The 25,754-nt window shown below is 37.5% G+C and overlaps 1 protein-coding gene across 1 annotated transcript; it reads left to right on the top strand.

Moving 5' to 3' along the window:
* Positions 1-234: 234 nt before the first annotated feature.
* On the top strand, positions 235-25,754 carry RGS21 (regulator of G protein signaling 21). The gene is made up of 4 exons (XM_061383793.1): positions 235-318; positions 1,458-1,575; positions 5,889-6,055; positions 25,334-25,754. Exons 1-4 carry the CDS (start codon positions 235-237, stop codon positions 25,535-25,537), a joined length of 573 nt encoding a protein of 190 aa, XP_061239777.1. The 3' UTR covers positions 25,538-25,754.

Here is a 25,754-nt window from a genome sequence, read left to right as displayed (position 1 = left end):
CGGACACGACTGAGAGAATGAACTGAACTGATACAATTCCTAAAATTTGATAGAAGAACTAATGTTGGACTCATATGAAATATAACATGATCATTTTAGAATAACAGTTTTTATAGTGCACACAAGCTCTTCTACGTAAAATTAGATCGTATATAGGGTCCCATTCTCCATTTATAAAAGGTGAGAAATGAAAATGCCTTTCAGTTCATTTGAATGAAAGAACACCATTTCAAAATGGCTTCACAGGAAACCTTGTGTTCCCAAGATTTAGTAGATCAAGGGAGAAAGGAAAATCAGTTGCCTGTCATTGAGGAAAAAGTAAAAGAAATGGCAGATAGGAAATCCAAGTACTGGGAGATATCAGCATGTGCTCCCTGTCACCCAGCCCCCCTGTGTGGCCTCTGAGTACAGATATTACCATCTGAGAATATAACTACAACAGCAGGAGAGAGGAGAGCAATGCAAACTGGAGCAAATCACACAAAGTAATAGAATGTAAAAGCATAGGGACTGCATCACACGAGCATATTTAAGATTAGTCACCTTGATATGCAAATATAAATTTTATAAGAATGACTGGATGTGAGACTATCAATCTTTTTAATAGAAACCTTCAATTAGATCATTCCTTTCCATAGCTAATAAGTAATTTGCACATCACAGCTACATCATCCAAGATTTTTCTTCTGGGTAGCAGATGTTTTCTATGGATGGGGACTTATTTCATTAGGATCTTTGTTTATTAAGGGGAATAATGCATGATATATTTACATCTCAGAAAGTTTATATCGGAAACTTGATTTATTATTTCTACATCACATCCCCCAAAGTATACCTTCTTCAGAAGACTTAAGTCAATAAATTTTTTGACTGCTTTGGAAAAGATATTACTCTGTCCTGACAGATACCTAGATTTAAATAAATCAACCCAGATGGAAGCATACCTTTAAAGAGAAATGAAGGCTGTCTCAAAATGGGGTGAAGACTCCTTAAAATACTATAACTAAACATTTTCAAGATCATCCCACATTAAAAAATCTTTAAAACTATAAAGAAACTTAAGATGCATAATTATGAAATGGACAATTTTGTAGACTGTGAAAACTTAGAAAACAGTTCATTGCTATCATGATAACTCTTCCGGAACAGACTAGTGTAACCAACATAAATTAACAATTAATACAGTTGAGATTAAATTCACTAGGCTCTACAGAGCCAGGAGCAATCTCTCTTATACCTTCATTAGAAATCAAGAATTTGCAAGTATGATCAATACTGTTGGTTAGAATAGTAAATAATTTGCTGGTGTCAAATCACATTCCCTTTTCTTTGCTATTGCTTTCCACTGTGGAAAATATTATATAATCCTTGTTGACCTTTTGTAGCTTAATTAGTGATACAAAGCTCATTTAAATGATATAATTCAACAAATACACATAACTCAAATATTACTATAGATTACAGAAGAAAAAGATCACAATGCTATGGTCAAGGGTAGATGTTGTTTCCACAGGTCACCAACTACAGAAACAGTGGCGTGGTCTGAAAATATGGACACACTTTTATCCAATCAAGGTAAGATCCAAATGATAACAGGCCTAAAAATGCAAGGATTAAAATTAAATAAATAAATTCTGAAAGTTGTAGACATGTTATAAACAATGAGATTGATCAATATGTGAAGTATAAGATTCCCCAAAGTCTTACAAACTTATACAGGCCCAAAGTTTAAATGGAATTAGATTGAGTCTAAATGGTATGGCAAAACCAATACAATATTGTAAAGCAATTAGGCTCCAATTAAAATACATAAATTTAAATTTAAAAATTTAAAAATAAATAAATAAATGAATACAAGATTATAGAAATTACAGACATTAAAAGAACAAGAAAATTCCAAATAGAAAGGAAGTGATAAAGTTGTCTTAGTCTCATTATCATTTGATGTATATCAAATACTGGAGTGCATAGCTATCCCCTTCTCCAGGGAATCTTCCCAACCCAGGGATCAAACCCAGGTCTCCCACATTGCAAGTGAATTCTTTACCATCTGAGCCACCACAGAAATGGTGAAAATGCCATTTGATTAGAACAAACACTACATTTAAATATTTTCTATATATGTCTCTTGTAGCATCATTTCTATCCTGTATGAGACAGAAATGCTGTAAAGCAGGTTTGTACAGCAAATGCAGAATTCTAGATATCTTTGTATATGACTTTTATATTAAATTCTGGGATGTTTTATTTATAATTGACCAAACTCACTTTATTAAGCCATCATTTTAATTACAAGTATATATCCACAATGTACATATTTATATATATATACAAATATATTCAAATATGTTTTTGTATTCTCTAAAGTAAGAATAACTTAGTTGGAATAAATACTTTATTTTAGCCTGAAGAAGCCCAAGAATACTGGAGTGGGTAGCCTATCCCTTCTCCAGGGGATCTTCCCAAAGCAGGAGTAGAATCAGGGTCTGCTGCATTGTAGGCAGATTCTTTACCAGCTGAGCTACCAGGGAAGCCAGTCTCATTATCATTTGATCTATATCATGACTATTATTCGGAGAAGGCAATGGCACCGCACTCCACTAGTCTTGCCTGGAAAATCCCATGGACGGAGGAGCCTGGTAGGCTGCAGTCCATGGGGTCGCTAAGAGTCAGACACGACTGAGCGACTTCACTTTCACTTTTCACTTTCGTGCATTGGAGAAGGAAATGGAAACCCACTCCAGTGTTCTTGCTTGGAGAATCCCAGGGAGGGCGGGGCCTGGTGGACTGCAGAGTCGGACACGACTCATGAGACTTAGCAGCAGCAGCAGCAGCATGACTATTATTGTTGCAAATTAAAACATACAAACTATTGAAAAGTTGAAAATTTAAATAAATTGTTTGCTTCTTCAGGCTAAAATAAAGTATTTATTCCAACTAAGTTATTCTTACTTTAGAGAATACAAAAACATATTTGAATATATTTGTATATATATATAAATATGTACATTGTGGATATATACTTGTAATTAAAATGATGGCTTAATAAAGTGAGTTTGGTCAATTATAAATAAAACATCCCAGAATTTAATATAAAACAGTCATATACAAAGATATCTAGAATTCTGCTTTTGCTGTACAAACCTGCTTTACAGCATTTCTGTCTCATACAGGATAGAAATGATGCTACAAGAGACATACATAGAAAATATTTAAATGTAGTGTTTGTTCTAATCAAATGGCATTTCCACTTTAAATTTATAAAGTAAATATCAGAATATTAGAAATGCTTGAAACATGATAAATCTGAATATGTTCTTCATGGCTGTTTTTTTTTTTTTCATAAAAACAATTTGATTTAGATGAAATTACACTATCATTTTATGATTCTTAAATAACTAATTCCTAAAGTATAGACGGAAGATCCTGGTGGGCTACAGTCCATGGGGCTGCAGAGTCTGACATGACCAAGCACACATGCACACATACTTTGGGCTTCCCAGGAGACACAGTGGTAAGGAATCTGTCTGCCAATGCAGGAGACACAAGAGTCTCAGGTTCGATCCCTGGGTAGGGAAGATCCCCTGGAGTAAGAAATGACAAATTCCGTGATCAGAGGAGCCTGGCAGGCTACAGTCCATGGGGTCACAAAGAGTCAGACACTACACACACACACAAAGCACAGACATAAAATAACCCATCAAAACCCTAGAATCCAACTAAGAACATATATGAAAGCCATATGGAATTTCATTTCTGTAAGTTTCAAGAGCATGTTTCTTTTTTCCTTAAATACATGACAAGCGGGACAGATCAGGTTTGCTAACACCCTAGGGAAGGTGTCTCTGCAGGTGGGGGATTGGCCGCCGCAGCAGTGCAGACAGAGGCATGAAGGTTATAGATGAAGGCAGACACACCACCCTGCAGATATCCTGGGATTTTGTACCTCATGCCCACAGAAAGTACAAAAGTCATAGATTCATCTGCAAAGCTGTCTGGATTTTGCTTTTTTAAAACCAGAAAAATATCTCCCATGCTTTTCAATGCTTTAAACAGATGACCCACCATATTACCTGCTTGTTTGGTAACTTGATACGCCTTGCACATACTGAGCAGAGATATTAGTGTGCCTTCTGCCACCTGCTCCTGACATATTCCACTCCTCAGCCCCTGTCACACTTACCCATAACTATTCCCTCACACAGAGGGACCCTCAGATAATATATGGCTGTGGCTGTGGCTATTCTAAAGTCACTTGACGACCTGTGAACTTTCAAATTGTATGTATATAATAGATGAGTGATTCAATGATTGTCTATGCAAGGAAGAGATAACTAGCCCCAGTGTTACCTGCTTATTCTGTTCCTATGTGTCCAAACAGGGCAATGGGAGGAAAAAAGGAGGACTGACTGTTAGTTCAATGTCTCTCTTTATGCATATGGCAGGAGGGGAGAGAATAATAATATTTTTTTAGATCTTTAACTTCCCATCTCTCTGGGATGTATTTAGATAACCCATATTGCAAAATAGTTTCGTATGCTTTAACGACACATGTATAAAATAGTGCCAGACATGCTTCCTCAATATTCTTTCAGTATTATTAAAGTATATACTTTATTTTATAAAATAGATTTTTTAGTATAAATTCTATTTAGACCTCTCAAATTCATCATTGTTTGGATCAAACTCATGGAAAATTTTAATTGTGTTACTAAGAGGATTTTTATAAACCAAATTTGTGTCACAGAAGCTTCTCTAATGTATTTTCTAAACACAAGACATGTGCAATTGAATTTTTATAGTGCTTACATATTAACAACTTTCACACTCTGCAATATTTATACTGAGAATTTTAATTGGTATCTGAAAATCTTTTGCAACGACCTGTTATTTCAACTGTACTTCGAATCATTAAAAATAAAATTGTTATGCTTAGTTTTAATCCAGGGCTTCTAGATAATCACCTTGTTCCATGAAGACCTTTTCTATTTTCTATACTAACCTTCACTTTCCTTCCAACCTGCAGCAACCAATAAACAACTAACTTAGGCCCCTTTCCATACATGTTTCTTTGATACTTACTTTTTTGCTAGTCAATTTCTCCCTACTTTGCAACCTGAAGAGTCAGCCCTCTAGCACATAGTTAGGGAGGAGTGGCTTTGAGCCAGGCTGAGGGGCCCCCTTGGCAGGTGTAGCAGAAAACCACCGATTTTCAGAAGGCAAATCCTCTGAAGGACAAGCGTGCCAATGGGTGATTCCTCCTCCAAGACGCACAGTCTCACTGACGCGCAGACGCTGCCATAGGAAGGTACGGACTGAAACTAACACAAACTGAACGGCCTGCTTAGTTCAGGCAACTGCAGGAATTTGATAATAATTTTTCTAACCTGGTACCTCATACCTCAGTAGAGGCCCTCTCGTAACTATCCTTGGCTGTAAAAGATTTAGAAACATTGCCTTCTCAAAAGAGTTCTGTGTGTGCCAAAGAAGATTCTGGGGCACATTTTACATGAGGAAACTAGAGAAAAGAGGCTAAACAGGTGGTCAGAAACTTAAACATTTATGAACAGGAATAATAAATGTTTAAATGTGGCTGAAAATAAGACAGTGAGAAGAGCTGGAATGTACAGGAATCCTAGCATTTCTGGTTGTTGTTCAATTTTTTTAAAGTGCTAATATTAGAAAAATAGATTGAATATTTTACATCGATGACTACTGATCCAAAATCAAGCTTTCTAAAGTTAAAAACTAAAATGTATAAATGCTATATTTGAGGGATGATAAATATTTGCCACTGAATCCTCAAATGCTTTCACTAAACAATGTATACAATTGGTCACATGACTGCGCTATGTGATACACAAACCTTTTCCTCGTGTATTTTACAGCTGGTCTAGATGCTTTTCGAACATTCCTAAAATCAGAGTTTAGTGAAGAAAATGTTGAGTTCTGGCTTGCCTGTGAAGACTTTAAGAAAACAGAAAGTGCAGAAAAAATTGCTTCCAAAGCCAGGATGATTTATTCTGAATTCATTGAAGCTGATGCCCCCAAAGAGGTGAGTGAAATATTCCACAACAGTGAATATTTATCCACTTATCCACTAACACATCTGCTCCCAATTGAAGGACACTAAGGCCACCTCAAGGGAAATTAAATTGTCACCATGTCTTCAAACAGAAGATATCCGTAAATTTGAACAGAAGTTCCTTACGGTGATCCTCTGGCACTGATTCACTAAATAGTTTCCAGCGCTCTCTATGTGCTTCAGTGTTTCTATTTTCTGAGCACAACAAGCAGGCTCTTAAAAAAACAGTCTAATGTTCCCAATTAAACAGCTCTACAGAAATCCTACTTAAGCGTGCTTCTGGATTTCAAATTCAGCTTCATTTTTCCTTTTGTAAGCACAGGGGTCGATTTGGAATAGAACTCTTGAATACAATTTTTTTAAATAAAAAAAGATACATATGTGAAGGTAAAACCTACTAACCAACAGTACAAATTCGTAATATTTAATGTTCTGGAGGCCCACATCACGGCATATAATAATGCCTTACCTTCTCAAAGAGGGGGTTGCTTGACTTTATTTCCTTCATGGCTGTTGGGCTGCACCCCGCAGGCTTGCAGAGACATCCACTGAATGCGGGAGCTTACACGTCTTAAGTAGGGTCCTGGAGCCACACACCATGGTTTGGGGTGGACGGTGGAAGGAACATGGAAGCAGACTTCGCCGTGGGGGATGGGGAAGAATGGGAAGGCTACTAGTTAGGGGAAATGACTGACATCCGATTGGCTCTTGGGTTACCAGGGAAACCAGCAGAGGGTCAGGGCCCTCTGAGCACCTTCTTGGGGCAGAGGTCTTCCCTTATTCAACTATCAAAGGGCATCATTTTGTCCTAAAGAGTCATTATCTGGGCCTGAGGGGCAAACATACAGATGTTTACTGACTAAGGTCCATCCTGTGAGTGGGCTGTAGGGAACCAGGAACTGCTCCAGGAGCAGGGAGTGGACAGGGAGTGAGCAGCCAGCCATCCTGCGTGGGCAGATCAGCGTGGTGAAAATGAGCCACAGGTGTGCGGGTGGCCTGGTCCTACAACAGTAAAAATGAGCCACGGGTATGTCTCAAGTTGTCAGATTCCACCTGTGCTGCATTAAGATCAGGAAAATAGAAAAGGCCTTACAGGAAAACCTGGAAGGACTTTGAGAAGAGCCCCTCAAAAATGTTTTATGTGTATACCATGTCATTTATAATTGATTTAATTTCCAGAACCAAATAATGATCATCTCTGCTGCATCCCCTTAATGTTTAACTTTAAAGTTTAAACTATTTACATTTTAAAACTGCTGTAATCCCTCACTGATTATAACATCTAAGCAGAGAGTTTTAATGCCTAAGCAGCAAACGGGAATCTATCTTAAGTCACTAGCACCAAACATAAACCACCTGCGTCATCTCTCCCTACAGAGTTGAAATACTGATACCCTCCCAAGTGACAGCTACTATATGTTCTAATCCAAAATTAAAATTCATGGTATGAGAAGTTATTGTACTAATGAGGACAGAGGACAGCAAAGATGAAATGCAAACTTTTTTTTTTAATCTACAGCATAAAGTTGCTGTATCAATAGTTCAAGTTTTAGATGGACATTAATTACTGAAGCATATGTTGGTATAGTACAATTTTGCTGACATATGAACCACTGAAGCTTAGAGTGGAATTCAAAGGGGGAAAGAAAAAGTAACTTAACTCCTGTGGAGCTATTTCAGCATTCATTTCCCAGTCACTATCTAAGAATCAATAAATGAGTCCAGAAAAATTTAAATGTAGTGCGTAAGATTTGTCAAGTTGATTAATGTGTCATTCCCTAAAAGGCTTTGAAATCAACTCTAAAGGTAATCTATTTATTATTGGTTTGAAAGCCAGATTTATTTTTCTTCATGAATCTGCTTAATGATTATTTTAAGTTTTTCAAATATTATATATGAAAAATCTTACATTAATACTAAAGAAATGTAATCTTTTAATTACAGCTGAACTCAAAGTTATATAATAAATTATCAATTTGGATAAAATAGTTTTATTTTCCTAATCTTTCCTGCCAAAATAAATTAATATGGTAATAATTTAAAAGAATAGTACAGTTATTGTTTTAGGATACAAAGCTTTCATACTTATTTTATAATTTGTCCATCTAGTTAATTTTATAGTTGTTTTACAAATCACGGATTATATTGTCTCGCACCGTCTAAAAATACTATTATTGGATATGACAAAATTCTCATTGAAGATGACGTGTATATATACAATTGAAACAGCCATCATCTTTCCTATTATTTGCCATTAATTATTTCCAATTCAAATTAACTAAAGGACATTTGTCTCTTACATACCAATTTCAGTCTTCAGCATATCTTGCTATAGCCCATCAATTATATATTATATATTACAAGTATTAGTATGAGTCATTAAATGGAAATTTTTTGAGAGTCTGTTCCCACAATGAAGTCACACAGTAGAAGGGGAGATTGACATGTGATAAAACCAGTCAAATACACAATAGGCAACTAATAAGTTGAATCATTTAAAGCTTGTTATTAGCAGTGTGCGGAAGAGCCATGAAGTCTATCCAGAGATTTATAGGATGGATTTTTAGGGTGGTTCACATATGAAAACCATGTCATATTTATCAAGAGAGCAAATGAAGAAAGTATTTCAGACTGAGGGCACAGTGTACAGTGTAAATGTACAGAGAACTCCCTAGAGTTTTCCAGAAATCACAAGCATTTTGATATCACTAATGAGAAGCAGTGGTTTAACGCTGGACAGGCAGTGATAAAGATAAAGAGAGGGTGGGAAGTAACCTAGATTTATCTAGTAGGCAGACTTCACAAGACAACGTGATATATCTGATATGCAGGTTGGAAAATACCATTTTCATAAGTAGAAAATTAATGCAAGAATGAGATTCATATGAAAGCATTCTTCATTTTTCAATATTCAATTACAGTTGTAAAACTGTCTCGCATAAAGAAATCAAAATTATAACCAATTTCCTTGGTAGAAAACCCTAAAATAGAGAACAATGACAAGGTCACATCATCCAGATGTCTATTAAGTCCCATTTACTTTCTTTTCAACTTTTCATGTCTTTATTTCTTCATCTGTAAAATTGCTAGCGTGACAATAGTTTTTAATTGATGCAATTAGACAGTTTACCATCAGACTATTTACTAACAATCCCTGTCTATAAATGGATGTTACTAATGGTTCTTCGTTTCCTATTCTAATAGGCAAAACTGCACAGAAAAACAACTTTCAGGTCTCTATGAGAGATGATAATTGCAGGAAACTTTATGCCCTCTCCCTCAGAGTTTTATCATCTCTTTGGTCTTCTACACTAATTGTGTGATGTAGTAGAAAATCTAAAGGTTAGAGACACAGACTCAAATCTTGTAATCTTGTGTTGACCTATTTCATCCCTCTAAGCCACACTTTCCTCATCTAAAAACGTAACTGTGAAAAAGGACATAGCAATCATATAGGTTAGATGAAAATGGTGAATGAGATAGCATATCTAGGGTTTGCAACAGGCAGAACAGTCTTTAAGAAGTTTTAATTCCTTTTTTTCTTTACACAAGTCACTATAAGTGCTACTGACTCTACCCCAAAATATTAACTAACTTCTAAGATCATCTGAGGACAAGCCACTTTGAATGACTTGATAAATGTATACATGAAAGTGAAAGTGTTAGTCACTCAGTTGTATCCGACTCTTTGCAACCCCAGGAACTATAGCCCGCCAGGCTTCTCTGTCCATGGAATTCTCCAAGCAAGAATACTGGAGTGGGTAGCCATTCCCTTCTCCGGGGGATCTTCCTGACCCAGGGATTGAACCTGGGTCTCCTACACTAAAGGCAGATTCTTTATTGTCTGAGCCACCAAGTAAGCCCCTAAATGTATATATATGTGTATGTGTGTGTATATATATAAACACACACACACACACACACAAATGTTTTATATATATATATGAACACAAATTAGAAAAACACATTAGCAAATCATGAGTTTCAGGTAGAAATATCTACTAATTGCATGGATTATACCTAGATATTTTCAGAAGATATTGCAAGGGGAAATAAAAGTGTGAGTCAGATATTTCTGACCAAGTAGTCTGAAAATGAGAAAATTATTAGATAAGCAATATATATTTTAAAGTGTCCTTACTCCACACACAGTAAGAACTCGAATGTGGCAAAGAAAAAAAAAATCTTAACATTGTATTTATTCTTCCTTCAATTTGGACCATTAATTTCATAATATTTTAAAAATTTCAAACAATATTTGGTTTCAGAAGAATGTAAATCTTAAAAAAAGTTAAAATAGTATGAGCCATCCAGGAAACCCAAGATACTGACATATTTTAAATATTTATGTTTTATTTCTGTCATTTATGAATTATGTTTGTATCATCTCTTATATTAATAAGAAAATTAGTGAGGATGGAAAATATATGATTAAAGAGAAAACTGTTTATGTTGATTGTCATTCTGTGAGATTAGAAAATGTTCCCAATTATACCACACTGTGATGTTTAAAAATTATATAAATTCAAATTCAAATTATGACCAATCTGGGAGCAAATACATTGGCAGTCTTTTAAGTAAAAAAAAAAAAAAAATTACAAAAAATTTAATTCTTAAATGTATTTATTAACTGTGAAGACATCATAACCCATTAAAGAGAAGAAACTATCATCATAAAGGAAAAGAATCTTAATGCGTTATGCAGGACACTTTTAAAATATCTGTGTCTGGATGTTTTGCTTTTAATTTTTATTGTAGCACACTATTATTTGGTGACTCTTATTTCATATCAATAAATGCTTATTCTATGCCTACAATTAACCACCATAAGATAAATTCCTTGCATGGAAGGGAAGTTGGGTCTAAGCAAGAGAACACATAATAAACACAGAAGTACAATGCAGTGTGTTGTGGAAATGAGGTAGCTTGATAAGGAAATGCAAGAAAATAGAATAGATTGAAACTATGGTTTGGCTCTGGAGAAGGCAATGGCAAGCCACTCCAGTACTCTTGCCTAGAAAATCCCATGGACGGAGGAGCCTGGTAGGCTGAAGTCCATGGGGTTGCTACGAGTCGGTCGCGACTGAGCGACTTCACTTTCACTTTTCACTTTCACACAATGGAGAAGGCAATGGCAACCCACTCCAGTGTTCTTGCCTGGAGAATCCCAGGGACAGCAGAGCCTGGTGGGCTGCCGTCTATGGGGCTGCACAGAGTCGGACACGACTGAAGTGACTTAGCAGCAGCAGCAGCATGGTTTGGCTCAAAAGAAACAGTCAGTCTAGTTGGGTTAAAAAATTAGATTTCTAGAACCAGGAAAAAACAGCAAAGCAACAAATGATTAAGTGGAAAAATTTTAAAAACAGATGAAATTGTTTGCATTATATCTATTTTTAGGATTTTTATTTTTCTTTTCTGTTTCTTTTGGTGGGGGGCACATAATGCAGCATGCAGGATCTTAGTTCCCTGACCAGGTATCAAATCTGTGCCCTGTGCACTGGGCGTGTAGAGGCTTAACCATTGGACCACCAGGGAAGTCTTTGTTGTTCGGTTGCTCAGTCGTGTCCCAGTTTTTGCAACCCAATGGACTGCAGCATGTCAGGCTCCCCTGTCTTTCATAATCTCCTGGAGTCTGCTAAAATTCACGTCTATTGAGTCAGGGATGCCATCCAACCATCTCATTCTCTGTCATTCCCTTCTCCTTCTGCCTTCAATCTTTCCCACCATCAGGGACTTTTCCAATGAGTCAGCTCTTCGCAATTGGTGGCCCAAGTATTGGAACTTCAGCTTCAGCATCAGTCCTTCCAATGAATATTCAGGGTTGATGTCTTTCAGGATTGACTGGTCTAATCTCCTTGCTGTCTAAGGGACTCTCAAGAGTTTTCTCTAACACCACAGTTCGAAAGCATCAATTCTTTGGTGCTCAGTCTTCTTTATGGTCTAACTTTCTCATCCATACGTGACTACTGGAAAAACCATAGCTTTGACTAGATGGACCTTTGTCAGCAAAGTGATGTCTCTGTTTTTTAATATGCTGTCTAGGTTTATTATAGCTTTTCTTCCAAGGAGCAAGCATCTTTTAATTTTATGGCTGCAGTCACCATCTGCAGTGGTTTTGGAGCCCAAGAAAATAAAGTCTGTCATTGTTTCCAGTTTCTCATCTATTTGCCATGAAGTGATGGGATCGGATGCCATGATCTTCATTTTTGGAATGTTGAGTTTAAGCCAGCTTTTTCACTCCCATCAAGAGGCTCTTCAGTTCCTCTTCGCTTTCTGCCATAAGGGTAGTATCATCTGCATATCTGAGGTTATTGATAGTTCTCCCAGCAATCTTGATTCCAGTTTGTGCTTCATCCAGTCTGGCATTTCGCATGATGTGCTCTGCACATAAGTTAAATAAGCAGGGTGACAGTATAAAGCCTTGATGTACTCCTTTCCCAATTTTGAACCAGTGCATTGTTCCATGTCTGGTTCTAAAGGGACATTGTTATAAAGGTCCTAAATGGTCAGGGAAGTCCTTGTATTATATCTAAAAGTTGATAATGATTGAATAGTACTGAGGAAGAATATTGAGATAAGGCCTTCTTCATTTATTTTTGGCTATGCTGGGTCTTCACTTCTGTACAGGCTCTTCTCTAGTTTTGGCATGATGGGGATTACTCTCTGGGTGTGGTGTGTGGGCTTCTCACTGTGGTGGCTTCTCTTGCTGCAGAGCACAGGCTGGATGTCACGTGGGTTTCAGTACTTGTTGTGCAGGGGCTTAGTTTCTCTGAGGCATGAAGAATCTCCCCAGATCATGGATCAAACCTGTCTCCTGCATTGGCAGGAGGATTATTTACCTCTGAGCCACCAGAGAAACCATGCCTTTATTTTAAATAAGGTTAATTTTGAGGATTCCTTGGCGGTCCAGCGGTTAGGACTCTGCACACTCACTGCCGAGGGCTTGGGGTTGGAGCTCTGATCAGGGAACTAAAATCCCACAAGCCACACGGTACACCCCACACACACAAAAATAAGGTTAGTTTTATAATCCTGAGGGAAAAGATAGACCTCTGAATTCTTGGCAGAGAGAAACCCATGGCACTATAGGCATTTCTTGATATTCTCAAAATGGCAGTTTTGTATCCTCCATCTTAATTCCTATTTTCTCAAAACGGTAAAGAATCTGCCTGCAATGTGGGAAGCCTGGGTTCAATCCCTGGGTTGGGAGGATCTCTCGGAGAAGGGAAAGGCAACCCACTGTAGCATTCTTGCCCAGAAAATCCCATGGACAGAGGAGCCTGGTGAGTTACAGTCCATGGGGTCGCAAAGAGCTGGACACGACCGGGCGACTAACACTTTTCTCTTTGCATTTTTAAGTGTTACTTCCACAATGAGCTGATGCTATGTTGAGTCTTGGTCCTGACCCACAAGTTGCTGCTTGTCAACAGTGCCCCCAAACTATAGAATCACCGCCAGATATAATGTTTGCTTATTTATTAATTTCCTAAGTTTTTGTACACTAATCAATAGTTAGTGGTCTGTTACATACCAAGCACCATGCTGATGCAGCTATGAAAAAAGACCGAGTCTCTGAATAAATCAAGCTAACCATATTGGTGGGAAGACTCTAGTTTTAAAAAAAAAAAAAAATTAGAATAAACGTTCATGGATGTTGTGATAGGGAAATACAGGTGATGTGGTCACTGTAACTGGAAAAGTCCAAGTCTAAGGGATCGGGAAACATGTCTCAAAGGAAGTAATTAGTGAGCTTTGATCAGAGATGTGAATACAGAAGGAAATAAGACAACACGGAAGGATGGAAGGATGATAGGAGAGGAAACGGAAGAAGAGTCTAGCAGGGCACCAGCTGGTGCCTAGAAGGCTGGCCCAGTAGAGGAAGAAGCCTAGTTCTGGGTGCCTCCAAGCATAAGTGGAGCCAAGGGCATGTTCTGATTCCTAGTGATTTCTGCATCTTTGTTTATTTCCTCTTCAACTCAAGGGATCTCTTAAAAAGGAAGAGAGAGAGTGACAGAGAGAGACAGAGAAAAAGAAAGAAGAGGATGGGGAGGAGGAGGAAGAAAGGAAGAAAAGCAGAGATAAAGAAACTCTAAGCCGCACACTTGCCCAGGGCTTTTATGTGGACTATCTGACTCGATCACCATGCACTCTGTCTTAGGCACAACAATCACCCACCTTGTACAGGTGAAAAATGAACTGAGGCTTAGACAGGAAAAATGATGAGTCCTGCAGTCATTAAGATTCACAGATCGTAAGGAGGGAGGTCTTCTGCCCTTGCTTTTACATTTTAATTTCCTTCCTCTAGATCTTCTTTTAAATGTTCTACTTATTTTAAATGTTCATGGCACAGCCTGGGAACCTCGATGTTTGCACTGAAGGTAAAAGCAGAAAACTATCTCGTCACATAGAGTCTATCTTCCTTTCTGTCAGAAGCTGTATTTCTCTTCTCATATTCTCTCTATTTTGTATAACTTCTTAAACTTGTAAAGCAAAAAAAAAAAGTCACAGGAGCATCTCATTTAATAGCCTGTGGTATCATTTTGGCCCTCTGAAAAAATGACTACTGCCTTTCAACTCTAAAACAAAACGCTCTTTGAATTTGCGCATATCCCTGTCCCACTTAATCTTGGATTAGCGTGTTGGGGTTCCTCACGGAAACCTGTCCATCTTATTCTCTGTCGCCTGCTCCAGATAGCACTTGCTGTGTACATCTATTTTTAGCAATCCGTATCCGTCAAGCTTTTATACATTGATTGCATACGTTTGATTTCTTTTTTTTTTCATTTCTCTTGTCCAATTTAGAGTGTCAGTGCTGCCTCCCAACTCATGTCATTTATTTCTGTCCTTAATACCAACTGTGACAAAGGATACACTCCTGTGCAGAATGGATTCCCTCTCGATGTTATAAACTTGGCTATTCTCAACTTTCATAGTAACCCTTGAGACTATACCTCAGGATATTCATGTGCCTTTAATGATGCCAAAAACAAAGTAATACTAGAGGTGTTAACAGTGATTAAACAGAATTATGTAGCCAAAAACATGATTATAGGCAACTTTAATTTGAATAGTAATTTTTAAGCACTGCTGTGAATGAGGTTGAGGAGGCTGCCTGCCCCATTTGAGTAAGGCGCTTTCCATATGCATGCACACACTCTTTGCATAATGACCATCTCCTGCTACACTATACATACTAAATGAGGGAAAGGCAATCTCATTTGAATGTGAGAGTTCGACTGAAAACTTCTCATTCAAATTATGTAAAAATATATAAAGCACAGTCTAGGGTCACAGGAAAGCCAAAAGGTACAGTTTCAAATGCATTCTTCCTGCTAAAATAATTTGTTGGAAGCCAAAAGAAGTTAAAACTGTTGTCATAGAAAAGAGGAATTGGCTTGCATAACTTGGAGTTATCAAAATCACCTGAGCATTAAACTATCCCTAGCTCATTATAATAAAATCATTTTTTAAACAACAATGCAAACCAGAGGCACTCATTTTAATGCAATGGATTGTTGTCAATGTCAGCTGTGTCAAGGCCTTTTCAAAAATGACAGGATTTAAAAGTCACTAAACAGTTGCAATGACATCTCAGCTGTCATTCTGTGAGAATCATAAGCCTATGTCTTGTTTTCTGAGATTGGCAGTGCAGCAGTCTCAGAGACCTAAGATAATTCGTGACCTTTGGAAAAATAAGCAAATTAAATGTCTTTCTCAGCATCCTTGAAACTTGAGTGTATCCATAGAAACAAAATGCAGTGACTATTCCCATGAGTAAATAATATAGATATAACTCTCTTTATTTCATCAATCGATGTGCCATTCAGCCCCTGCTCTGGACCTACTAATCTGAGCTGCTCAGCTGAGTCTAAGCTTCACCCAAGGTCCAAGCAGCTCAGGACGGCCTCAGGTCCACACAGTTGAGAGGCCTGCATCTCTAGAGGGTTACCTCCTGTCAGGGTGCCTGCTTTCAATCTACTACTCCAATCTCAATATCTCCTCTGTGCTTACTTTTTGAGATGGAAATTGATACAACAACTTCCCCAAAAATCAAACTTGAGATGAGTGCACAATTGGAGATGCAGTTGGCAGACATGAACCTCAAAGTGATCATATTAAAGGAATGTATGTATCAAAATATGTGCTAGGCTGAATATTTTCACTTTTGTCTTGATACTAAAATTTCAGGGGACTCAAGAAGAAAAGACAGGGCGTTGTGGGTAGAGTGCACTCAAACCTTATTCAGACTGACTCCTTGGGACCATTTAATGACACGTATCACGCTCTCTTAACTGAAACACTAACTTCAGTTGGCTTCCTGTACTTAATTTCTTCCTCTCTTACTGACAATTCTTTGCCAATTTCTTTTACTGTTCCTACCTATAGCCCAGCACATACTATCTTGAGGGGAGGTGGTTGTCATCTATTTTCTGCCTGCATTTACTCCCCAGGGGATTTCTTCCAGTCTCTGGCATCTCACACTTCACTACAAATCTGAGTCCTTATTTTCTCCTCAAACTTTTCTCTGAGTCTCTCTGTCTCAGTGAATGGCAATTCCATTCTTTTTGCTCTGGCTGAATAATTGATACTCATTCTTGGTTCTTCTCTTCAGCACTATATCCAATCCATTGACACTTTGTCATCTCATTCTTCAGAATATTTCTAAAATCCAGTCATTCCAAAAAATGTTGTTGCTTATCCCAGTTCATAAATATTCAGTTGCAGGCTTCATCTATTCTACATTCTAAGTATCTCTGAAATCTATACATTTCCCTCCATTCTCTGTGAAATGACCCAGCCTAATCCTCCATGACTAACCACCTGAATTTCTGGTATGACTTACTAATTTTTCTGCCCTTTATCCACAACTAGTCATTATATCCCATAGCAGCCAGTAATATGTTTTTTCAAGCACATGTGTTTACATTACTTAAAAATCTTCTTGTTGCTTTCAAGTTAATTAAAAATTATTTAAGAAGACCTATAAAAGTCTATGTGATATAGACCTTCATGCCTTTTCAAGCTGTTGCTCCTTTCACTCTGAAAACCTACTGGGCTTTTTCCAGTTTTCCCTCCATGGCCAAGTGCCTTCCATAATCTTCTATACTCATGATAATACCTTGATGATCAGTTTACAACCTCATTTCCTTTAGAAAGACTTTTTTTTTTTTTTTAAGAAGGTAGCTTCTTCCCTTTGGATTATTTTCTCAAAATCTGTCTTCTTGATTGACTCTCAATTATTTTTATTTGGTCAGATCTTAGCACAATTCCTAAGTAACCATTCAATGAAATAATTTAAATGAATAAATTATAGAAATTTACTATAAAACAACCACTTTTTCAGATGAGGTCTTTTTTTATTAAAGAAAAATAGGGACAATAATACTATCCATCTTATAGGTATGTGTGTGTGACATACAGTAGCCATATAAAGACTTAGCACAACAGTAGTAATATTTGATGAATATTAACTATTAATATTTACAGTTAAAATAATCTTCTTTAAATATCCTTAGGATTATTTTAGAGATAATGTCATTGCTTAAATATTTTTACACAGGAGATGACAAAGTCACCAAGGAAAATAATCCAGGGAGAGAAGACTGGGCACGGAACTTAGATGATGTCTGACTCCTCTGCTCATATGTTGAGGTACAGGTAGAGAAAAAAGAATCAGGGAAGAAATAGGGAAAGATAGCAGATAGAAGACAGGTTAATTCCATGCCACAAACTACTGAATTCCCTTTATAGTGACAAATTTTCTCCTCTGATTATCAGACTGAATACTTAATATTGACAGAAGCCACTGTGTCCAAACCTGTTTAAATGAGAAATCAAATTTCTTAAATTTTTGAAATCAAAATAATGTATGATGATAAGGAAATCATAGTGACACTCTTTCTGTGATCAAGGAAGGATTCTTGGAGGATATTCAACTTCAGCTAAATCATAAAGGGTTGAGGATAATCTGTACAGAATAAAGTTGTGGAGGAGAGAGGGACTTTAGATGGTAAAGCAGCATAAACAAGAGCTTTAGAAAGAAAATTTACTCTGGGAACAGAAAGTAGATGAACTTCTGTTCATCTCTGGATGTCACCAAAGATAAGCAGGAGGTAATTTCAAAACAACATTTGAAGCCCAGGTATGAGGAAGCTCAAATGCAAGGGTAAGATGTTTAAATTTTATATTATAGAAACTAATGGTTGTCGACTGAACATTCATACAATGAAAGTGATGTTTTGGTGAAATTGAAAGATGATGTTGTGAAAGTGCTGCACTCAATATGCCAGCAAATTTAGAAAACTCAGCCATGGCCACAGGACTGGAAAAGGTCAGTTTTCATTCCATTCCCAAAGAAAGGCAATGCCAAAGAATGTTCAAACTACCAGACAATTGCACTCATCTCACATGCTAGTAAAGTAATGCTCAAAATTCTCCAAGCCAGGCTTCAGCAATATGTGAACCATGAATTTCCAGTTGTTCAAGCTGGTTTTAGAAAAGGCAGAGGAACCAGAGATCAAATTGTCAACATCCACTGGATTATCAAAAAAGCAAGAGAGTTCCAGAAAAACATCTGTTTCTGCTTTATTGACTATGCCAAAGCCTTTGACAGTATGGATCACAATAAACTGTGGAAAATTCTAAAGGAGATGGGAATACCAGACAACCTGACCTGCCTCTTGAGAAATTTGTATGAAGGTCAGGAAGCAACAGTTAGAATTGGACATGGAACAACAGACTGCTTCCAAATAGGAAAAGGAGTATGTCAAGGCTGAATATTGTCACCCTGCTTATTTAACTTATATGCAGAGTACATCATGAGAAATGCTGGGCTGGAAGAAGCACAAGCTGGAATCAAGATTGCCAGGAGAAATATTAACAAACTTAGATATGCAGATGACACCACCCTTATGGAAGAAAGTGAAGAAGAACTAAAAAGCCTCTTGATGAAAGTGAAAGAGGAGAGTGAAAAAGTTGGCTTAAAGCTCAACATTCAGAAAACGAAGATCATGGCATCTGGTCCCATCACTTCATGGCAAAAAAAAAAAAAAAACAGTGGAAACAGTGTCCAACTTTATTTTTTGGGCTCCAAAATCACTGCAGATGGTGACTGCAGCCATGAAATTAAAAGATGCTTACTCCTCAGAAGAAAAGTTATGACCAACCTAGATAGCATATTGAAAAGCAGAGACATTACTTTGCCAACAAAGGTCTGTCTAGTCAAGGCTATGGTTTTTCCAGTGGTCATGTATGGATGTGAGAGTTGGACTGTGAAGAAAGCTGAGTGCTGAAGAATTGATGCTTTTGAACTGTGGTGTTGGGGAAGACTCTTGAGAGTCCCTTGGACTGCAAGGAGATCCAACCAGTCCATTCTGAAGGAGATCAGCCCTGGGATTTCTGTGGAACGAATGATGCTAAAGCTGAAACTCCAATACTTTGGCCACCTCATGCAAAGAGTTGACTCATTGGAAAAGACTCTGATGCTGGGAGGGATTGGGGGCAGGAGGAGAAGGGGACGACAGAGGATGAGATGACTAGATGGCATCACTGACTCGATGGACGTGAGTCTGAGTGAACTCCGGGAGTTGGTGATGGACAGGGAGGCCCGGGGAGCTGCGATTCATGGGGTCACAAAGAGTTGGACACGACTGAGTGACTGAACTGAACTGAACTGAACTGAATGCTGTCCACTGTGTGTACAAGGGGAGGGATCAACTAAGAGAAAAATTCCACGGTTTAAGAAAAATATTATGTTATACAAGATTAAACTGGAGAGTTAGAGTGAGAAAGATAAACTGGTATCAAAGGGAACTGGAGAGAAATTATCATCGCCTTAAAGAGGCCCTACAGCCTCTGATAAACCGAAAGATCCCTCAGTTATACAAGGCAGTATTACCTGTTACCTGCCACAGAGATTCCTTCAGTCGAATGAGTCTGCGCAAAATGGATCTCTAGTTTAAATGCACTTGTTTTATTCATTTGAAAAAAGCCATGTATTCAACACTGAGTGTGAAAAGAATTTAAGAGCTATTGAAAAAGACTTGGGACTTAATTCTGGAAATTATAGCATTAATTTACTCATGGAAGAATGCAGTGGCCAAAATAATATCAAATGGCAATTGGTGAAGTTTGAGAATCATGGCTGTGGTTTCTAATGTTCTGGTAATATGCTGTCCTTTTTTAAAAAAGACATTTTAATGACTCAAAGGTACACTTACATTTACCATTATTTATACCATAGCTAAAGTTAAATTTATTTACTTTAAGTTTGTATTTTTTAATTTATATAACCATTTATAGATTTGTTTGGAACCATTTTAAATGTAGTATGCTTATTTTAAAGGTACTATTAAATATGTGAATGTTTACACTAAAAAAAAATAAAACCAAATAAACGGAAGAGATAGGAGTGGATTTAGAAAAGGCAGAAGAACCAGAGATCAAATTGCTAACATCTACTGGGTCATAGAAAAAACAAGAGAGTTCCAGAAAAACATCTATTTCTGCTTTATTGAAAATGCCAAAGCCTTGGACTGTGTGGCTCACAACAAACTGGAAAATTCTTAAAGAGTTGGGAATACCAGACCACCTGACCTGCCTCTTGAGAAATTTGTACACAGATCAAGAACAGTTAGAAATGGACATGGAACAACAGACTGTTTCCAAATCAGAAAAGGAGTACATCAAGGCTGTATATTGTCACCCTGCTATTTAACTTAGATGCAGAGTACATCATGTAAAATACTGGGCTCAACGAAGCACAAGCTGGAATCAAAATTGCTGGGAGAAATATCAATAACTTCAGATATGCAGATGACACAAACCTTATGGCAGAAAGCAAAGAAGAACTAAAGAGCACCTTGATGAAACTGAAAGAGGAGAGTGAAAAAGTTGTCTTAAAACTCAGCATTCAAAAAACTAAGATCATGGCATCCAGTCCCATCACTTCATAGCAAATAGATGTGGAAACAAGGGAAACAGTGACAGATTTATTTTCTTGGGCTCCAAAATCACTGCAGATGGTGACTGCAGCCATGAAATTAAAAGATGTTTGCTCCTTGGAAGAAAAGCTATAACTAACCTAGACAGCATATTAAAAAGCAGAGACATTACTTTGCCAGCAAAGGTCCGTCTAGTCAAAACTATGGTTTTTCCAGTAGTCACGTATGGATGTGAGAGTTGGAATATAAAGAAAGCTGAGCACCAAAGAACTGATGCTTTTGAACTGTGGTATTGGAGAAGACTCTTGAGAGTCCCTTGGACTGCAAGGAGATCCAACCAAGTCAATCCTAAAGGAAATCAACCCTAAATATTGATTGGAAGGACTGATGCTGAAGCTGAAGCTCCAATTCTTTGACCACCTGGTATAAAGAACTGACTCATTTGAAAAGACCCTTATGCTGGGAAAGACTGAAGGCAGGAGGAGAAGGGGACGACAGAGGATGAGATGGTTGGAGGGCATCACCGACTCTATGGACATGAGTTTGAGCGAGCTCTGGGAGTTGATGAAGGACAGGGAAGCCTGGGGTGCTGCAGTCCATGGAGTCACAAAGAGTTGGACACGACTGAGGACTAAACTGAAGGAGTGATAAATAAAAAGAGCATTGTGAAATCACCAAGAAAAGGTGAATAAGGAAAGTTCTATATATAGATAGAGAAAGAGAGAGATCAGAGGGAAAAAATATTTGTCAGAGATGATTCTTAAGTTTCCAGCTTGAACAACTTCGAGAAAAATAATGACATTTATAAAAACATGTGGGTGTGATATTTTGTCACTGACATTAAAATGAATTGCCAAGACACATCTTCCTAAGATTACTGATTACCTCCTGGGAACAGTGTCTCTGCTCATCACTTAGATATCTATAGCTGATGTTGGCAGCTTATTGGTAGGAAAACAGGCAAATCAGAAAAGTGAGAAGGGCAAGTCAGACGTACAAACTTAGTATATTTGAACAAATAATATTAATTACCAGTGATATATTGAAATGAACATTTCTGCTTAAAATGCTACCGTGATTTTTAACAAATGTAGAAGCCTTTTTCACTTTATTTATACAACACACATGTATTGAATCCTTACACTGTTCAAGGCATAGTGAGGGATAGGCAAAATGTAAATATAATGTAAGTAACACAAAGTCCCTTCACAGGTCAGAAAAGGTGAACTTTACAAGGTAGATATTATTTGAATGTAACTTTAAGGACTTCCCTGGTGGCTCAGACGGTAAAAGCGTCTGCTTATAATGCAGGGGACCTGGGTTCAATCCCTGGGTCAGGAAGATCCCCTGGAGAAGGAAATGGCAATCCACTCCAGTACTCTTGCCTGGAAAATCCCATGGACGGAGGAGCCTGGTAGGCTTCAGTCCACAGGGTCTCAAAGAGTCGGACACCACTGAGTGACTTCACTTTTTCACTTTAAGGACATAAGAGCTTCCCTGGTAGCTCAGATGATAGAGTCTTCTCCAGTGTAAGAAACACAGATTCCATCCCTCAGTTGGGAAGATCCCCTGGAGAAGAGAATGGCTACCCACTCCAGTATTCTTGCCTGGAGAATTCCATGGACAGAGGTGACAGTCCATGGGGTCACAAAGAGTCGGACACAACAGAGTAATTTTCACTTTAAGGACATAAAAGACTGTGAAAGACTTAGATGAGGAGTGGGTTTCAGCTAGCCTGGGATGGTCAGGGAAAATATTCATTGGTAACAATGTACATGAATTTGAGCAAAGTCTGGGAGATAGTAGAAGACAGAGAAGCCTGGCATACTGCAGTCCAGGGAGTTATACGGATTCAGATACTACTTAGCGACTGAACAACAACAGCAACAAAATATAAGAAATTTGAGGGTAAGAGTCTACCTTGGTGGTGACACAGGGCACACAGAGAGGAGAAAAAGTATACAGGTTTGGACCATATTGTATTAGTCATGAATGCCAAGTTCAGGGCTTTGGGCATTTTAAATAGGGAATAAGGAGCTATTGTAGGCATTCCGTTTTGAATAAAATAATAAGGCAGCACTCTGCACACACTGTCCCTGCTATCAATGAAAACTCAGCCAATGAATGAATGCCTAAAGGAGTTATCTTGGTATATTTACCATTATGGGGAATATAAAGTTAAACAAATTGCAGATGACACCATTGAAGAATTAATAGCGCATTCAAAGAGGAAATGGGCAATCTATATTCTCATACCCTAGCAACACAAGATAGGATATGAAAAAGATTCCATTATATGTTGAGAAACTCCTACAGAATCTTGATAATACCCACTACTCTTTATTCCCACTATGGAAATCAGGAACTATACCAGATTCATGGCATGCTATCATGTCATCTCCCTGTTCAAAAACCCTTCAGTGTCTTCCCACTGCTTCTAGTAGAAAGATAGGAACCCTTTACCACAGCAGATAAATCCTACAAGACTTGACCTGTACCTCCTCTCCCAATCTCCCCACAGGAACTCTATCACCGCCTGCACCCCCACCACGCAAACACAGAGGCTCTTCAGAACATCACCAATTTGTTCTTGCCTTGGGGACTCTGAATTTTTTTTTTTTTTTTTTTTTTGGCCAGAAACCTTCTTCCTCAGATTCTTAGAGAACTGGTTCCTTCTCATTCTTCAAGTGTAAATCTAAAATAACACTGTAGAGAAAATATATAGTACTTTCTCCAAATATAGAAAGCATCTTGTAATCAATGATTATATGGATCATCTCATTTTAATTTTTATAACAACTCAGTCAAGAATGACTGGGCTTAAAGATGAAAAATAGCTTGGTAACGCAGGTTACTAAGGTCATAAGCGTCAGAGTACAGATTGGAAAACTATCCTATAATCTTACTACTACTCCACACCATCTTTCTGTGTAAAGAAGCAGAAACTGATTATAGATTTTGAAGCCTTGGAGGACTTTGCAGAATTTCATCTGGAACTTTGATGCAGGAACTGAGAGGATGATCAAAGAAATAAAAACAAGGTATAATCTGAATCCCCAAGTAGCTGAAATCCCTAAGAAAGAAAATATCAGTGAGCAAATAGCAGCCTTTGATTATTCTTTTCAAAATATTTTTTCTTTTTACTAGAATAATAATATTGAAATAATTTGATATCACTTATCTCATTTAGCCCTTAAAAGACTTCAAGACATTATTATTATCCTTTTTTACACTATGGAAATAGAAAGTTGAAGGAAACTGTAAAACTTGCTTTACTCATGTGAACAGCAAGCAAGTAGCTAAGAAATTTGATTGAAGGTCTGTCTGCCTACTTTTAACTTCAACGAACATAAATTGTCACTTATAGTTCTTCACCAGACCCCCAATTTTTAGCATTTTACAGTCTCCCTCATTTTGCCAAGAGACATAATTCTATGCAACAAATAATTTTGACTGCCTATTATAGCAGCAGCAGCACCTGCCTTTGGTGAGCTTTGAGTTTTAAGATTTACATCTCTTTGATAACTCACGAATATTTTCAGTTTAAGTGAAAAAACTTGGAATAGAAATTTTCTGCTTCTCAGAAAGCATCCTGGAAATGGGTAGAACTGGACAAGAATTTCCATGAGGTTTGCGGCATTTGTGTATTTGCAGGTGTGTTGTGTTGCAGTTTAATAGATCTCTATTAGACCTTGCTGAGAATGCTTACTTGTGGTAGTGCTAAGGGGGCAAGAACGTACATACGCACATCTGCGCGGGTGTATGTACATCCCATGGGAGGCGTGGTGTTCTGTGAACAGGGGTAGAGTGTTAGGTGGTCCATTTTGGCAAACAAAAAGAAACACAATTTAGGATAAAAAGCAACATTATAAGAAACAACACCGGGAGTTATGGAGAAAGGGAATGTGCTGGTGAAGGCCAGTTTAGTAAATTTTAATTACTGCTCTGCCTATAGAAGAACATTTCAGGTATTAATGCCAAAGTACTAGAAAGAAATAAAAGATGGTAAGCAAAAAGAATGTGAGGTCATAAAAATTCTTATATGCATCTCCTTTGTCATTTTTTATAATCTGAAAATAAGGTTTGACCTCTGTTTGCTGTCAACGCCAACCCTCTCAACCTAGGTAAAGTAATTAAACAAAGCATGTGTTCTGCATTTCAGAAAATGAATGTGTGACCTTTCTGTTGTTTTGCATAAGATTAACTTGATGCTTAAAAAAATTCAGATCATATGTGGATCTCCCATCTGTATAGACCATGCAGTCTTTATGAAACTAGTCTAATGTGATGCAATTTATTTCCACAGATTAACATTGACTTCAGTACCAGGGACCTCATCTCAAAGAATATTGCAGAACCAACTCTCAAATGTTTTGATGAAGCTCAGAAGTTAATCTATAGTCTGATGGCCAATGATTCTTTTCCTCGATTTCTAAAGTCAGAGATTTATAAGAAACTGGTAAATAGCAAAGAGATTGGAAATCATAAAAAATGGCTCCCTTTCTTGTAAAGAAGGTAAATGATAAGCTAACAATCAGATTATAATTTGGAGGGAAGAAGTGATAGGATAGATCAGCTCAATTGATAAACTTCAAGGCTAAAATGTTTTAAATATACAAACACAATGTAAGTTTTTTTAGGATTTAGAAAACATGCTTTACTTCAGTAGAAAAATATGTTATATCTGAAGCCTGAATGTTTAAGTGACTTGTTTAGAATGTGTTTAT

This window comes from Bos javanicus, chromosome 16 (assembly GCF_032452875.1).
Source record: "Bos javanicus breed banteng chromosome 16, ARS-OSU_banteng_1.0, whole genome shotgun sequence".
Classification (NCBI taxonomy): domain Eukaryota; kingdom Metazoa; phylum Chordata; class Mammalia; order Artiodactyla; family Bovidae; genus Bos; species Bos javanicus.
Note: the sequence above shows the minus strand (reverse complement) of the source record. Positions and strands in the feature narration are given on the sequence as shown.